Below are 17,902 nucleotides of genomic sequence, written 5' to 3'. Positions count from 1 at the left end.
GGGTTTTACCTAATGTATTTTCCCACCAAGTAATTTAGATTAGAGTAACAGATAGTAACCTTGGATGTTTCATGAGTTCCAGCTTGGAGATTCTAAAGCTAGAAGTGGTTAGTACAAGAAATTCCTGTTTAAGTGGTTGATGTATTTACCAAATCTCTATTTAGCGTTTGAAGTAGAACATTTCCCTGGAAGATTATGGTTCTCTCATGATTATCTTTCCCATTGATCAGTGCCAATTCTGTTCTTTGAACCTGGGGTAATAAAGCAATAGATACGATGGAAATAAACTCCAGGCAAGTCCAATCAAACATGACTTACTATAATGAAGTACTTCATAATGATGGAAAACAAAATTAGTTGGGCTTTATCCAGTTGCTGAGGAATCTGTGATTTGCTTACAAACCATTTCGCACATGATTTTATCTTTTACTTACTCTAATAAGCCTCACATGGTTTGCATTTGTGTTTTGGTTGTAGGATCATCTCCTTTCTGCATAAAATTTCTCACTTTGAATAATCCCATCATCTTTGCCTAGAGTTGGAAAGGCAATATGTATAACTCTAAAGAGCCAAAGCAAGTCAGTGCAGACAATAATGAGCTAGATGGAGCAATTATTTGTATTAGTTAATATGTATGTTCCTATAAGCTTCATGACCATATGTGGACATTGTGTTTGGGTGTGCCTTGGAACAAACAATACTGAACTATTGTTTATCAGGTAACAACATCTGAATTTAAGGAAGGGTCTCTTAGATCAGGGGTCTCCAACCTTGGCAACTTTAAGCTTTGTTGGCTGAGGAACTCTTGGAGTTGAAGTCCACAAGTCTTAAAGTTGCCAAGGTTGGAGACCCCTGATCTAAGATGGTTCTAGGAAATGTTTTGTGTGCTACTCCAGGAGAATGTAGCTACATTAGCTCGGTGGAGCTGGTGGAGCTGGTGTGAAAGATTGAAAGGAGACTGGAATAAGGAATGTTAGACATAAACAACCAGCAGATGAGAGTAACATTTCTCAGGAATCAAATCAAATCTTCATTATATAGTCAAAGACTAGCATAAGGAAGGTGGGGAATAAAAATGTAAAAGCATAAAAATACAACAAAATAAATTTGCATATAAAAAGCTTAAAAATATTTTTTTAAAAAACCTAAAAAAAATATTTGAAAAGTTTTAGAAAGTTTTTAAAAGCTAGAAAAAATCTTTAAAAAACAAAAAAGTCTAAAAGAAAAAGGATTTAGAGATGGACATAGATGGATATAGGGAAGCATGGCAAACTGAATTTATCATAATACAGAGCACTCTGTAATAACAAATTAGGTGCTCATTAAAACTGTTTTGTGGCACAGGTTATCTTTTGTGCAGCTGCACAGAACCTGTGTGTTATGGCAGGGTTGGTATTTGAGAGCAGCAGGGAGGTATAAAACTGTCCTGTGTATTCTGGGTAGTTATGCAATAAAGTATTTTGAGGTGAGGCTAGTATGAATATATCTGTATATCTGCACTGGAGAATACACGTTCTGCTGTTTCGATGTGTCCAGAGTCACAGGGTCATTATCTCTTTGTTGTAGATCTTCCTTTATTGGCCTTCAAGGACAACTGAGGGGGAGAGTGTGACATTGAGCCAGAGTAAAGTTTTGTGACCTATCTGTTGGGTTTACTGACAATAAAGGATGGGGACCTAGTTAGGTCCAGTTGGCTTTCTTTGCTTTGGCCTGATCATATTCCATGTTGAGTAGAAAACCTAGAGAGAAGCCCAAGTATGAGATTTTAGTTGTCACTGTCTTTTTCCATTGTCCTGGAAATCATCCCACATCTAGTGGGATGGAGTGGGGCAAGGCCAAGGGGGAAAATGATAGTCTGAGCCAGTATTTGAATATGGTCACCCATATTCTAGGCTCTACTTTCACAAGGCCTGTTTCAGTGTGGCATTAGAGATATATTTTGGGGCTTGAAGGTCCAATCTTAGGAAATTGGACTGAACAAGTTGTAATAGTGTAAAAATTGAAGAAGGGGCTCAGCTGAGTACATAGTGAACTTGTGCTAATAGCTTGGCTTCAAATAATTTGAGTGCTGCCAGAATGTAGGAGCCACCTAAGAATGGCAGCTGAGCTTTTCTGTGCATTTTTAGTGACATAGTCCCCAGAGGATGGGGGTTCCTACTATTGGCAGAGTGTAGGATGACTCCCAGATATCTGAAACAGGTGACCTGATCAATCTTGTGACCATCTATCCTTTAAATGTGGTGCCTTTTGGCAAATGCTATGGTTTTGGTTTTCTGATAGTTGAGTTCTAGCTGGTCTTCCTTGCAATATCATGCTATTGCTTGCAATATCGTGCTATTGGCTAAGGCCAAGAGAGGTTCTTTTTTTTTTTTTATTGAAAAAGTTTTTAAATACAGATTTCCCCCCCCTTTTTCCCCCTCTCCCTCCCCCTCCCTAACCCCCCCTCCCCACCTCACCCATCCCCCCCTGTGACTTCTTCATAACAAAAAAACCCTAATTCATAACAGATTACTTACTCCCTCCTCTAGATATTGACCTTTACTTACTAAAAATATTATTAATATTATAACATCCCCCTTTATCCATACATTTCAGAAAAGAGAAAAGAGAAAAGAAAGGGAAAAAAAGGGAAATAAAAAAAAGACATTACTATGACATTATAAAATAACTTCTCCACTTTAAAACTATACAATAAGTCCTACTTTAACATTTAATCTTCTATGTATATTACTATGACATTTCAAAGCAGCCTTCCCCATCAAATCTAGTTTAACATTTATTCCACTCTATCCATTTCCTCCACTCCCCTAAATATATCACTTAAAAATCCCTTTTCTTAGACTAATCAATCTACTAACTAGCTTATTCACCCACTATCAAGCAAAATTACCATACAACATTTCTTAATATCTTTGATTCACTGCCCACACTACTTAAAAATCTATGTCTATATTTTCCATTATATCTAAATAAAAAAAAAAGAAAAGACAATAACTTTAAATTTATAATCCATATAGTATCTTCTTTAAGATCTTTCCACTGGATTGGTAGAACCAACATCCATAATCAGGTAACGTAACTTGCTGGTGCAACAGTTTATTCAAGATCTTCAATCATATCTGCCCCCATCAGTAGTAAATATCTTCTTATATATATAAAAGTAAAAACAACCACCCGAGTGACATTATAATTATATTCCATATAGTAATAATTATGGGTTTCATCAGGATTATTAATTCCCGTCATCGTAGTGGGTAACAACCCGATCTTCTGCATGCCCCAGCATAATTCTCTTGCCTTGTAATTCGAAATAATATAATATATTTATCAACACAAAAAAAAAAAATTCCAAAATGGATAATTCAAATCCATCAGTTTAAGGCTCATTTTACGTCCCCAAATTACGGCCATGCAGAGATCTGCCACAATCTTCAGGATGATATTAACCAATACGTCGCCTCTTCTGTGTTTACACATAATAATTCATATTTTAAAGTCACTGGCTTCACTGTTGCCTGATTTAGAAATTTCTATTTTTATGCCACCTATTTCTTTTTTTCTTTTCTTTTTGTGGGTTTGTTTTCCATCCTGGTTTCTTTTCTACAGATTGTGTATCATCCGGTCGGATTTTGTTCTGCTTTGTAGATTGGTCTTGTTGGTTTTGTTTTTGTATCTCATATTTCTTTTTTATCCCTTGTATTTCACCTAATTGGTTTCCGTGCTTGTCCTTGCCTTGATAAGTCATCACTTTAAGGTTAGATGCCACTTCTCTCAGATTTGTAGATAATCCAGCTGGGGTATCCAATAAATCCAAAGGCAATTCTTCTGGTACAGTCTCTATATTTCGATATTTTACCTTTATTTCCAGCTCCTTCTGCTTATCCTATGTTATACCTGAAGATGTTAAGTTCATTTTCAACCTATTTTGATAAAATTCTTCCGCTCTTTCAACAGTGTTTAGCTGATATCTTTCTCCTTGATATCTAAATATAATACCCACTGGGGCGTCCCACCTGTATAAGATATTTCTCTTTTTTAACTCATTCACCAGAAAACCAAATTTCTTCCTTTCCATCAATATCTTAGGTGGGAGTTCCTTGTAAATCCAAATCTTTCTTCCATGCAATTGCAACTTAGAATTGAAGGAATTTTGCACGATGTTATTCCTAATTTCTTTGTCTGTAAAATAAATCACCACATCTCTAGGCAATTGCCTATGCTTGGCAATCCAGGAGTTAATTCGATAAACTCTGTCAATCCTACAAAACACTTCATCAGGTTGAACCTTTAGAATCCCAGCTAGAAATTCAGAAGATATTTTCCTTAAATCATCTCTATTATTTTCCTGCAAACCTCTTAATCTTATCGCATATTCTGTGAAATTATATTGTGCCATTAAAATCTCTTTTTCAATCTTCTGTTGCAGATTTTCTGCATTACCATACTTTTGATCGGCATTCATTTTAGATTTTTCTTCTAAGCTATTATCCTGAATATTTATCAAGTCATTTTCAATTTTTTGGATTCTATTGTCCAATTTATCTTGAATTCCTTCCATTTTAGACTCTAGTGCATTAGTATTTATGTCCAACTGCATCATAAATTCTGTAAAACCATTAGCCATAGATTTCACCAATTCTTTAATTTCCTGCTTAAATTTTTCAAATTGCTGATTCACAATCTCCTCCCTTCTTTCAATCTCTTCTATAAAAAAAAAAAAGAGAGGTTCTTGAAAGTATTGATGCGCTGTCTGCATAAACAGAGATGTGTCTTCCAGATAATTTGGGGGAGTGAAAGTGTGTATTAAGGAGATGGTCCACTATGGAATTGATAGAGATGTTGAATAAGAATGGGACCAATATACAACCTTACTTTACACCTTTCTCAGTTCCAATGGCATTGAGGAGATGGCTCTGGGGATGACATCTTGCTTTGAGTGACGTCCCTTCATGAAATATATATTGGATGAAGTCAACCAAAGAGGCCTCTAGTTTTTCCCAGAGTTTGACTTGTGATATGGAATCAAAAATTGCTTTGAAGTCTATGAAGGTGGCATAAAGGCAGATAGTGTTGCAGGAGGAGTATTTTTCAATGAGATACTGGAGGACTAAGCACTTGTCTATGGTAGCTCACCCTGCCCTAAATTTGGCTTGATCTTCTACAAGTCTGTCTCCTTGTTCTAGCCAGTTCTGGAGTTTCTGTAGTAGGAGACCTGCACAAACTTTGCTGATTGTATTGGAGAGGCTGATCAGTCTATAATTAGCAGCAGCATCCTTTTTCCCTTTTTTTGTATGTAGGAACAATGATTGTGTACCCCCAATCCTTGAGTACACGCCCATAGGTGTCAATATTAGTAAAGGGCAAGGCCGGGGTGGGAGCCCAGAAGCTAACATTATTTTCAATCAATTTTGGAGGAATTAGGTCTTCTCCCGGGGTCTTCCCTAGTCTTAGTTGTCGACCAGATTCTTGATCTCTGTCACTGGTGAAATTTGTTAAAAGTTTATCTCATAAACAGAAATTCAATCCAAGCTGCAAAAGCCCAGGAAGAAGAGATTAAAAACATTTAAAGAGATGTTTGTGCTTCAATGTATAATAATATACATTAGGATCCCATCCTTTCGGTTTTAATTTGAAATTGGTTTTAACTGGGTTGTTTTAAATTGAGGGCCAAAATTATTTAATGTCTTTTAAACTGTTTTTTAAATTTTATATGTTTTATCTCGGCTGTTCACCGCCCTGAGTCCTGTTGGAGAAGGGCAGTATAAAAATCAAAATAAATAGATAGATAGATAGATAGATAGATAGATAGATAGATAATAAATGAAACCTACTGCAGTTTCTAAGATTCTATTTTCCTTTCAATTCTTGCATTAAAGCTCCTTATTGATGTCTGTGATTCTTTCTTTGATTGTGCCATGTAATGGGGCTCGACAAGTGATAGATCTCTCTAGAATAAGTTTTTTTTTTTTTACATTATTTACCTAGATTTCTTTTTTTGGATGAAATATGGTTTATGATGATGCACCAAATACAGCTCCAAATGTTAATGGATGGTGATGTTTATCTAGATACATTTCGACCTCACCTTCACTATGTTGAAATGATATTGCCTCAAGTGTTTTGGTTAATATCTTGGCCAAGAGAAGATGATGGAATAGTTGGACTATTCCGGGTGATATTATTCCTTACAGGTTAGAGCACAATACATTCAGATGAGCTCTTCATTAACTTGGGTTGTGGTTCCAGCTCTGAATTTTCTTGAGAAAGGAAGATTTTGACTCCACAGCCATTTCCAAAGCATTCTGAATGAGAATCCCCTGGAAAGTCTTGTAAAATAAAAGATAATCCAGAATGCAGAGGTGATGTTGATAACTGAATCTTGCAGAGAGCACCTACTACATCTGTGCTTGAAGAATTTCAGGGATTTCTGGCTGGTTTCTGGATAAAAGCTGCTACTTCCCATGAAATGTAAATACGGTAGTCCAGATCAAGGAAACTGAAAACCTTGAGTAGTTCTATGCAGGTAGTCCTCAACTTACAACCACAATTGAGCCCAAAATTTCTGTCGCTAAGTGAAAAAATTGTTAATGAGTTTTGCCCCATTTGATGACTTTTCTTGCCACGTTTGTCGAGGGAATCGTTACAGTTATTAAATTAGTAACACGGTTGTTAAGTGAATCTTGTTTCCCCATTGACTTTGCTTGTCAGAAGGTTGCAAAAGGGAATTACGTGACCCCGGGACATTGCAACTGTCATAAATGTGAGTCAGTTATCAAGGATCCAGATGTAAATCACATGACCATGGGGATGCTGCAATGGTCATAAGTGTGAAAAATGGTTATAAGTCACTTTTTCCGGTGCTGTTGTAACTTGGAATGGCTACTAAGTGAACTGTTGTCAGTTCAGGACTACCAATATAGAATATATGGGATCCATCATTGGAAGCTAAAATGTCACAGTATTCTTCTCTACCATCTTGGCTCTCTGTAACCCAATGGAGACAGAATCAGACTCCTGACAAGTATTCCCACTTTCTTGTTCCTTGTGATTAGTTTCATAGGTCCCGAGAACTCCAGAGGAGTCTGGAGGCTCATGAACACATCTTGGGAGACAATGAAAGTTGCAATAGTGGCCAAAATTGTGGAAACCTTTTGGGGAAAGTGTATTTTCTAAAACTAGCTAATAACACCAGTTTTTTGGGGAGTAGTACCACAAAATTATATATCAATGGAAAGATAATTTAATCAAAGAATGTAATGCAATAACTTTTTATGAAGGATTTGCTATTAGAATAGCAGTTACAGTATAAAGAAGAAAAGTGAAACACATAGAAAAAACGAGATATACAAAAATTATCACATCAGTTAATACTTAGTTGGGTAACTTTGAGCATGAATTACGGCCTGACAATGTCTTCCCATGGAGTGAACCAAGTCTTTTAATTCTGCAGCTGTTATAATGTGAAACCAAGATTGAATGATTGCTTCTATTAACTGGGTTTTATTGCTGAGTCACTTCTGATTAACAAGTTTCTTTAGTCGGCTCCATAGATTTTCAATTGGGTTAAGGTCTAGACTATTCCCAGGCCATTCCAGCGGTGGAATATGATTATCTTGAAATTCCAAAAAAAGTGTTGTTATTAGCCACCAAACCTCAAAAATACACTTTTCCCAAGAGGTTTCCACAATTTTGGCCACTACTGTATAGGGGAAGTTCTATCCACAAATTTTTCCTGAATACAGTATAGCTACTCCTCGTCTTACAACAGTTCATTTAGTGACCATTCAAAGTTACAATGGCAGGGGGGAAAGTAACTTATGCCTTATTGCAGCATCCCCATGATAATGTTTTCAAAATTCACATGCTTGGCAACTGACTCATATTTTTGACGGTCACAGCGTCCTGGAATGATGTGATTGATTACCTTTTGTAATAGAGAAGTCAGACTCACTGAACAACCACGTTACTAACTTAACAACTGCAATGATTCACTTAACAACTATGGCAAGCAAGGTCATAAAATGGGGCAAAACTTACTCAACCCATGTCTCATTTAACAACAGAAATTTTGGACTCAGTTGTGGTTGTATGTCAAGGACTACCTGTATATGATCTAGGATACCGTCATGGGAACTGATTTTATTTTAAACTAAGATTAAGTTCCATGGAAATTTTAAGAAAAAAATAGGGGCACACTGAGTACAGGGTTTTCAATAAATAAATTTAGAGTTCTCTATTTCTCATCAAGCTTCTTCCTTGTAAACTTAAATAAAAGATTTACTTCTCCAAGCCATATTGGTTCTGTTATATCCAAGTTGTGACTGAAAATAATGACGTGAGGAAATAATGAAAAGTACTGTACCTCCTTTTTTTTGTGTTAAATTTATATTTACCAACAAAGAAGTAAAGGGAGACTAGTATAGATCTATTTCAAGCTATTTAGCTCTCGTCAGGTAGCCATACCCTTCTGAGATTTGAACCCGGGTTTGAATCCCGGAAGGGTATGACTGAGGGGTGAAATTTACTTGCCTTCACTACCGGTTCACAAATGTGAGTGTGTGTGCGCTATGCTTGTGCGTGACACCTTTGCGCATGTGCAGAGGGTCAAAAACGGGATGTGATGACATCTGGGAAGGTGGGCGGAGCCTCCCGCCGCCAGCGCTACCGATTCGTCCGAGCCGGATAGAACCGGCTGAACTTCACCACTGGTATGACTATCTGACGAGAGCTAAATAGCTTGAAATAGATCTATACTAGTCTCCCTTTACTTCTTTGTCGGTATATATAAATTTAACACAAAAATAGTTTGTCGCAAAAGCGACTGCCTGCGAAGGCTGCTGAAAGGGGAAAGTGGAAGCAGTATGCTCCGTCCCATATTTGGGTAGACCAGGTTGCCCTGATAAAAAACACTTTACCGTACCTCCTGTAAATCTTTGAGCCATTGGGCTAAAGGTGCTGATAAGTACACGCTAGGAGACCTTCCGAAAAAGGCATGCCTCATTATTTTCACAAACGTACATGAATTTGATATACTGTCATTTCACAGACCCAGCACTATTATATTAATATTTACCTTACTCTCTGTCTTTAGGAGCTGAATGAGCTGCCAAGTACCTCTTTTATTTTTTACTTAACATTCTGCTTCTTACTTATTCATGCTTGATTTAGTTTTTATTGTGAGTCGATCACTCTTGGATTTATTCATTCATTCAGCATCTGCCTCTGAGCCTAGTTACTAGGTTCCCCATTAGATTCTTTTATTGGTCAACTTATACCAACTTTATGTACGAAAGAGATTTTGAAACCAAGTTTGTTTCCACTGCTTGCCCAAAGTTAAAATTGGGTTTATATTATGTTTCTAACTTTTAAGAAATGGGTGCAATTTCCCAGTTGTTCATATCATAGTTTGTACAAGGTTAAAGTAACACCATTATCATCATTATTGTTCTTAAGAGATGGTTACCTGGTATGGGAAGACGAGAGGCCAATTTCATGATTTATTTGTAGTCTAAAAATTAAGCTTAACCTTGGAAAGAGAGGACAAATTATAAATGCATTTATAATTACTATAAAGAAGATCAGAAGTCACTTTTTATATATTTCTTTTTTTTATTTCTTTTCTGTTTAATGATCACTTCTGTTTACTTTCTTTTTTCTTTAAATTGGTATTGTTTTTAGTTTGTAAAAAACCTTTGTAAAAAAAAAAGAGTTAAAAACTCAATTAAAAAAAAAAAAGCTAAGCCAATAGGATGAAATGATGAATTGGGGCTGGATAAAATGATCTCATCCACTGTCCATCGCATTTACATAAAATGTGGAGCACACACCGAATCATCACCTCTGACTTCCCATGTGGTGGTGTAATACAATATTTCATTGCAGAGAAGAACAAAGGAGTTCTGTAGCCTGTGCATGTTGAGTTGTGTGAGTTCTAGTTCTGCCTTAGGCATGTAAGCCAGCTGGGGAACCTTAGACCACTCTTCCTCTCTCAACCCAACCCAACTGACAAGGTTGTTGTTGTAGGAAAATAGGAACAGGAAGGAATGTTGTGTATGTTTGCAACCTTGAATGACTTGTAAAGGCAGGATTAAAATCTAATATGTAGGTAAGTGCATAGATATGTGTGTGTGTGTGTGTGTGTGTGTGTGTGTGTGTGTGTGTGTGTAAGAGAGAGAGAAACGGAGGGAGAGGGAGAGAGAGAGACAGACAGACCGACAGAGACAGAGAGAGAATTATATGTTCTATAAGGATGTTAGAAATTAACTGGAGTAAATATGCCCCCCCATTCAGTGGTGAAATGCACTTACCTTCGCTACCGGTTCGGAAATGTGAGCGTGCATGGCTCTTCTGTGCATGCACAGAGCCTTCTGCACATGTGCAGAGGGTCAAAAACAGGATATAATGACGTCCCAGCAGGTGGGCAGACCCTCCCACTGCCGGCACTACCGGTTCGCACGAGCCGGATAGATCTAGCCAGATTTCACTGCTGCCCCCATTGCTATGCTGAAATTAGGAGAGATCCTTCCATTACTGGTCATAATAAAACTAGAATTAATAGAATTAAAATTAGAATTACTACATTTGATACAATTCCTTACATTTCAGTCTAAATAAATCTGAAGAAATGGTAAATGACTGCAGAGTTGGTGAGTTCCAATAAATGGCAATTCAGCTGAACTGTTTTTATTTTGCTGTTCACCTGATCTCCACCCTATCCATCCCCACAAGGAATGGCTAGACCAACCCTAGAAATGAATATTTTGGTGGTAGAAGGACATTAAAATTTTCAACAAAAACAACAACAAAAAAAGGTTAAGAAAGCATCGGTTTATTTTTAATCCACCTAGGTTACCACCTGTAATTTACAAATACTACAGGTAGGAGCCAAAAACAACATGGCATGCCATGTGCATACCGTGAGATTGTAATTTATTTTTATGATTGTAATGTTGTTTTTAACACTATTATTATGTAAGCCACCACAAATTACTTTTGTGATGGAGGCAGCATAGGGATTGATTAAAAACATACAAATCTAGCTACCCATCTACACACCCTGGAAGTAGATTGTGACTGTCTTGGCACGTCCCATGCAGAGAAATGCAGGGTTTATGGAATATCTGAGAGGCTTAAATAAAATAAGATTTATAGAGAAGAAATATTAGAAGGTGAACACTGGTCACTTTAGTGGTCAGCCAGCTGTTGAAAATGAAGAGCAAGGAAAATACTTGTTTTTAACTCCATCTCTTGGCTGCTAACAAAAACTCTCTTCAGCTTCAGTCAGTCCTAAGGCCAGTTTAACCAAGCATTAAGCTTTGAGTAAAGGAATCTTCCCTCCCTCCTATGTCCTATCACCGTGATGGCGAACCTATGGCACGTGTGCCCAAATTGGCACACAAAGCCATGTCGCATGGCATGCACGGCCTTGCCTGTTTGTCTTCCGGGTTTCTGGCTCGTATGCGTGCATGACGATCAACTCTCCTTCATGCTCGCGGCAGTGCCGAAAACCAGCCTGTGCGTGTGCGCCAGCCAGCTGATCATTGGGCGTGCATGTGCACTAGAACCCCTAAGTTTGACTTTTTTGGAGCGCGATCCCAACAACCGTGCGTGTGCGCGACATTTCCAGATGACCTTTTCGTCACTGAAAAGGTTCACCATCACTGTCCTATCCTCTCCACAGAGGATACATGAACACATTTATGATTGTAGATTGTAGATTCCAATTACCATTTTGAGTGAAATGCTATGTGAGCCAGAACAGTTTTTAAAAGCTGAAATTAATCTCTCCCTCAAGCCTGCCATGAGGACTGCCTTGTCTCTTCTATTGACAGGCTTATCCTCCCTCCCTCGCTCCCTCCCTCACTTATTTACCTACCTACCTGCTTACTTACTTACTATATTTATAGGCTGCCTATCTCCCTGTGGAAGCGATTATAACATTCCATAAGAATGTGATTGTTCAGCAGCATCTTTTATTTCAAAAGGGCATAATTTTTGCAAATGGTGTGTGTGTGTGTGTGTGTGTGTGTGTGTGTGTGTGTGTGTGTGAAAGAGAAAGACAGACATATCAGAGAAATGCAATATGGCATTTAATAACATCGGTGTCAACCTTTGTGTTGTATTTTCTTACAGATATTTATAAACAATGAATGGCACAATTCAGTCAGTGGCAAAAAATTTCCTGTCTATAATCCTGCAACAGGAGAGAAAATCTGTGAGGTGGAAGAAGGAGATAAGGTACGCTTTTAATCTTTGCTGTGTCATGGATTTCCATTCCAGCCAGCGTGATCAACAGTCAAGACTAAAACTGGAACACCTATTTCTGTGCATTTCCATATTTAAGTTAACCCATAATTCATTTCCTCAAGTTTCTGAACTAAATATAGCAAAGACACATGCAGAGAGAGAGTGAATACTTGGAAGGATTTCTCAGTCATAAATAAGCTTTCAACAGTTCCAAACACTTCCATAATTCTGTTGGATGCAAAATGATTTCCTAGGCAAATCAACGATTGACTTGGCTTTTCAAGCAGGTTATGGACCAAGTTGATTTTGTGATCCTGTTTGAGTGATTGCTGGGATTTTCTTTTTCCGTGCATCTCTACATGTGGCATTTTGTTTTTCGTGATTTTTTTAAAAAAACTTGGCAACTTTAAAATGTGGGGGCTTCAACTTCCAGAATTCCCTAACCAGCATGGGAATTGAAGTTCACACATCTTAAAGTTGCCAGGTTTGAAAAACACAAATCTATGGTATCCTGCCCTAGCATCATTTCTGATTTAATGGCCTTATCAATTAAATAAATGAATACTAACTATTGTTAATAGATTGCTAATAAGCAATTGCTCCCTTCATACAAGAGCCTTGGTAGTACAGGGGTTTAAGGCACCCTGTTATTAAGCTGGTTATTAAGACCAGCTGCCTGCAATTACTGCAGGGTTCGAATCTCGCCAAGGCTCAAGGTTGACTCAGCCTTCCATCCTTTCTAAGGTAGGTAAATTGAGGACCCAGTTGTGGGGGCAATAAGCTGACTTTGTATAAATATACAAAAGGATGAAGGCTATTGCTGAGCACATTGTAAGCCGCCCTGAGTCTTCGGAGAAGGGCGGCATATAAATCAAATTAAAAAAAAAAAAGTGATCTTCCCTCCCCATCTCATACTCCCACCAGGCAGGACTGCTAAACTTGATAAGTACAGAAAATCCAAGCACAGCCATGAAAGGCCAAGGCCATTATTATGACTATTGTTTTCTGTACCTCCCACTATATCTCAAGACTGAGAACCATCAGATCTGGGCTGCAGAAATCTGGAACACCATGAGAAGCAGCATAAAGAGTTTTCTGAGAAGTTTTTTGCTGTTATTCAATGATGACAGCCCATATATAGTAGCCTTTTTTTTTTTTTGCACCCCATATATAGTAGCCTTTCTCAAGTGCTCACATGCTGTAATTGTAAAGAGCAGCAAACGCAAAAGTTGTTTCCTTGCTATTGCTGGATGGATTGGGCAGATAACTGGAAATGGACATTTTCATCATTTGATAGGTGATGTTGAGTGCCCAGGACAATCCCAAAGTAAGGATTGTCCTAACAAACAGAGAATGTATGTTTAACTTATATTTGGTTTTAACCTTGTTTCTAACCCTTAACGCTAGATGGAAGAAGGAATCCCTCATAATACAGGAAGGTACTTGGCCAAAGTTGGAAAATCAGATTTATATGCATCTTAAGTGAGAAGTCCTGGTTTGATTGCAAAAGCAATTGAAGTGTCAGCAATGGGGCTCCTGTCTGACCTGAACCATACAGAGGACAAAACTCTGTGACTGATGGAAGCCTTGTGTTAATTTTTTGAATAGTGAAAGTCATTTAGAAAGTATGTTCTTTGCATTCAGTCCAAAGATCCCTTTTAGAAGTATTTTTAAAACTGCACATTTGCTTAGTACTGGCTGATCTCTCCTTGTAATGTCAACTGAATCATGTGCCCATATCCAGGAGTACCTTTCAAAGAGGGCAAAGAGATGGTTAATTATGCAGTTCATTTTATCATCTCCTCTTAAATAAATAAATAAAAATAGTGTTACAAATGAAATCAGTTGCTGTTTCCTCTGCCTCCAGTTCAATAATGCAATTTGTTACAATGATTTAGATATGTTTGTCGTTTCGTAAAAGGTTTAACAATTTGAGAAAGTGACCGTTCAGGTTAATTTCTATTAAGTGTGGGTTTTTTTCAAATATCTGTGTTAATTTATTCAAATTTGTTATAGCCACCCAACTCTGATGGACTCTGGTTAGAAAACAAAATAAAAATAAAAATAGACAAAATATAAAAACACACAGAGAGCCCAAACTAAAACAATCTTAAAAGCAATAAAAAACAAACAAAATACCCTACCCCCAAATGCAATAATACATTAACCCAAGACTTGAGACCAAAACTTTTCAAAACCCAGGAGAGAATGCTCTGCCCTTTTCAAGAGAAGGCACACTACGTTGGTCCTGCACGACAACAACATTTAATAGAGGGTACCTAAAGTACATCCACTGTGAGGTGCAAAGAATCCGGACTATTGGTTGGATTGCATTATAGAATATTTATTCAAGCCTATACTGAAGAATCTGGTCGATTAAAGTTCAACACTAATTTGGTGCCAACCGAATTCAGGAGGAGCTGGACTTAGAGCGCTTTTGGGAACACTCTAAGCTGATGACGTGTTTAACTCCACCTCCCACAGCTCTGCCTGCTCTTCTCTACATCCATTGCCAGAACAAACCCGAAAAGTAGAAACCTTGGAGGGAAGCAGTCTCAGATATCCATGTCCTAAGCCAGGGGACACCTGCAACCTTAAACACTCAAAGAGCCATTTGGACCCGTTTCCCACAGAAAAGAAAACACCGGGAGCCACAAAACCCTTCCCATGCCTGACTATTTCTTGAGCGGCCACAAAACTAGCATATGTAGTTGAATTAAACATTCTGTTTACTTCTGAAACTTTTCTGTTTCCTTCTGAAACTTTTCTTTTCTTGGATTTATCCATAGTTGGCTTACCGGGGGTTGAAAATCGCGTGCCAGCGGATGTCACACATTGGCAGTTGTGACGCATATTTTGAGTGACAGAGAGCCACAGCAGAGGGGTGAAAGAGCCATATGCTGTTTCCGAGCTGCAAGTTGCTGACCCCTGTCCTAAGCCATATAGTGTCAATGATTGCTAATAACTAAATGGTTTTCTGAAGCGCACAAATCTACAAATCATACAAATAAATGTAAACTCCAGATTCTAATATTTAATAGATGAACCAATAAATTTTAGGACTTTGACTGGTGCTTACAAATGACACTGCAAAGGATTATTCATTTCAGAAAACACTCTTTCCTTGCTCCAAAAATCAAATTATAAGGGAAAGAAGTGCATGGGATTGTAAAATAAACCATTTCACTCAGTTTGTTCATTCAAGCTACAATCACTAGGAAATATTTAAAAATGATTATATTTTTAAATGGTCATTTAAAGAAACAAAATGTAATCTTAACATGTCTTTTTCGAAGAGGCAACTGAATTTTCTTGGTTTTTTTTCCTTTGAAGAATGTTTTATATCTCCTCCAAGAAGCTTCTTTGGTTCAGATGAGAAGCGAAATGTTTTTTTCAAACGAAAAAACCAAGGAAGTCCAGGACTTGTCCACGCAATCTCTGAGAACTGGACATAATTGAATGGAAGAAAACTCTACACTTATTTATATCTTCTGGAGAACGAAGAAAATGTTAATGTGTACTAACAATAGTGTTAAGAAAGGAAAATGCCTGGAATTGTGCTGATGTGGGCGTTTGCAGAATTGTTACTCTAGTGAACAATCACTAATAATCATGATCTGAAAAGTATTGATATGACATGTGTGAGGTTTTTTTTCCCCCACAGGAAGACGTTGACAAAGCTGTTAAAGCAGCAAGGAAAGCATTTGAGTTTGGATCCTCCTGGAGGACAGCAGATGCTTCAGAAAGGGGCAGGCTGTTGAACAAACTGGCGGATTTAATTGAAAGAGACTATCTTTTCTTAGCTGTAAGTCTAATATGCTGACTCTTAAGCAAACCTATCTTTTTACAATGAGATTCTTTCAATGCCTTTGAGTACTCCAGTGAAATGATATATTCTTGTTTTAAGAGAATATAACCAACCCAAAGTTATAGTTTAGAAAAATCCACATTGTTTCCTTGTCAGAAAAGCTGCCTGTTGTGTTCAGCGAGTTATACAAGATAGATTAAGATCTCCCTTGTCTTTCTTAAGCAAGACAGAAAAATGACCTAGTGTGATAAGGTAACATTTCATCACTGTTACTGAAGAAAAATAATGAAGTGAAGAGGGCACCAGGTAATGCTCCCAGTATTAATTTGAAAACCAAGTTGTACTGAGGGGAGTCTCCAAATTTCCAAAGTAACCTTTAGGTCAACCACAATTTTAGAAGAATGTTTAAAGTATAAGAATGTTGGATTTGTTTTGCTGCTTTCCTGCACAAGCCCATCTAGTTTGACGCTGTTCACCTCAGGACCTGAGAATAAAAAGTACAATCTTCAGTTACATGTTCAAAGTCTTAATCTTTTTTTTTTTTTAAATCAACTATAAATTTGATGCAGAGATTATCATCTCTCAAACAAGGAGGAAAAATTGGAGAAATTGAATGAATTCATTGACTAATTTCAAAGAATGTGGGTGCATTATAGATGAAAGAATGAAAATGGTTGTGGAACCCATCCCAATGGGTTTAACCATTTCTTTTCCATTCTTTGCTCAGCCCACAAAACCAAATTTACAAATATAAAATAAATATCTTCATTCAGAAAGGGCTGTGAAGTAACATTTTATGAACGATACATCAACTACAAGCAATATTTAATCTTTTGTGCTATTATTGAATATCTGTGGGTGTGTGTGGCTGTGTTTTGAATAAATTGGTAGATTACCTAAACTTTGGAAGCAGTCATTTGAAAAACCTGTTACTCAGTCTTTGACAGCTAAACTGTTATATCTAACTAAAGTGAATGAATAACTTAATAGTAGTCAAAAAAAAAGTAATAGAGGATTATGTTCTGGGGCTTAGTTCAAAATGCAAAGTATTTTCCTTTTTCCATGGAGTGAATTTCGCTCTAGAAATAGTACTGGCAACATCTTCCAGAAAAATGATACAGCAAGAGTCGAGCAAAGAGTATGTTTACCGGCTGCAGTCTTCTCTGAGATTAAACAACTCCATTCTAGAGCTAATACATGCTGATGGCCATTATCCTTTGAGATCATGTATCAGTTAGATAACTATCCTCAAAAGAACCACTCTAGAATTACTCCTTAGGAAACCCCTCAAAGCTACAGATTCGGTTCATTACATACATTTCTGCAACATGATCATAATGCTCAGTTGCTTTAATAAAAATAAAAAGATTTGTAAGATTTTTGAAGCCTATTGTTCTGTCCCCAACTGAAGATAATCTTACTTTCCCAATGCCATTCTTAAGTCGTCATGACATAGTTAGTGTAATTCTTAGTAAACCAGTATTAAAGACAGTTACATTTCTTTCATTTATCTACAATGATTAATTTTTTTAAGCCATTCTTTGTTTCAGACAATGGAAAGTCTTGACGGCGGAAAGGTTTTTTCAAATGCCTACCTAATGGACTTGGGTGGTTGTATCAATACTTTGCGCTATTTTGCTGGCTGGGCTGATAAAATCCAAGGACGTACCATCCCCATGGGTGAGTCACTCTGGACAAGGTGTCCATGAGATAAAGTTGGTTTAATGTGAATTAAAAGAAGCTTTGAGTGAAAACTTTTTCATCTGAGAAAAATGCAACCTTTAGAAATCTGTTACATAAAAGTATAAAGCTTTATCAGTAAGGGTTCATTTTGGGTTTTTTTTTCAA

General features: G+C 37.3%; 1 protein-coding gene across 1 annotated transcript in view; it reads left to right on the top strand.

The window, feature by feature from the left end:
- Positions 1–17,902, top strand: part of ALDH1A1 (aldehyde dehydrogenase 1 family member A1) — a 47,912-nt gene that overhangs the window by 8,322 nt on the left and 21,688 nt on the right. The window contains exons 2-4 of the mRNA XM_070935604.1: positions 12,133–12,237; positions 15,911–16,051; positions 17,605–17,734. Coding sequence (XP_070791705.1) covers positions 12,133–12,237; positions 15,911–16,051; positions 17,605–17,734 — 376 coding nt within the window. The remainder of the gene's footprint in view (positions 1–12,132; positions 12,238–15,910; positions 16,052–17,604; positions 17,735–17,902) is intronic.

The sequence above is a fragment of the Pituophis catenifer genome, unplaced genomic scaffold (assembly GCF_029215685.1).
Source record: "Pituophis catenifer annectens isolate HBS135680 unplaced genomic scaffold, rPitCat1.0.hap2 SCAF_2, whole genome shotgun sequence".
Lineage (NCBI taxonomy): Eukaryota > Metazoa > Chordata > Lepidosauria > Squamata > Colubridae > Pituophis > Pituophis catenifer.
This window is presented reverse-complemented; position numbering and strand designations above follow the sequence as displayed.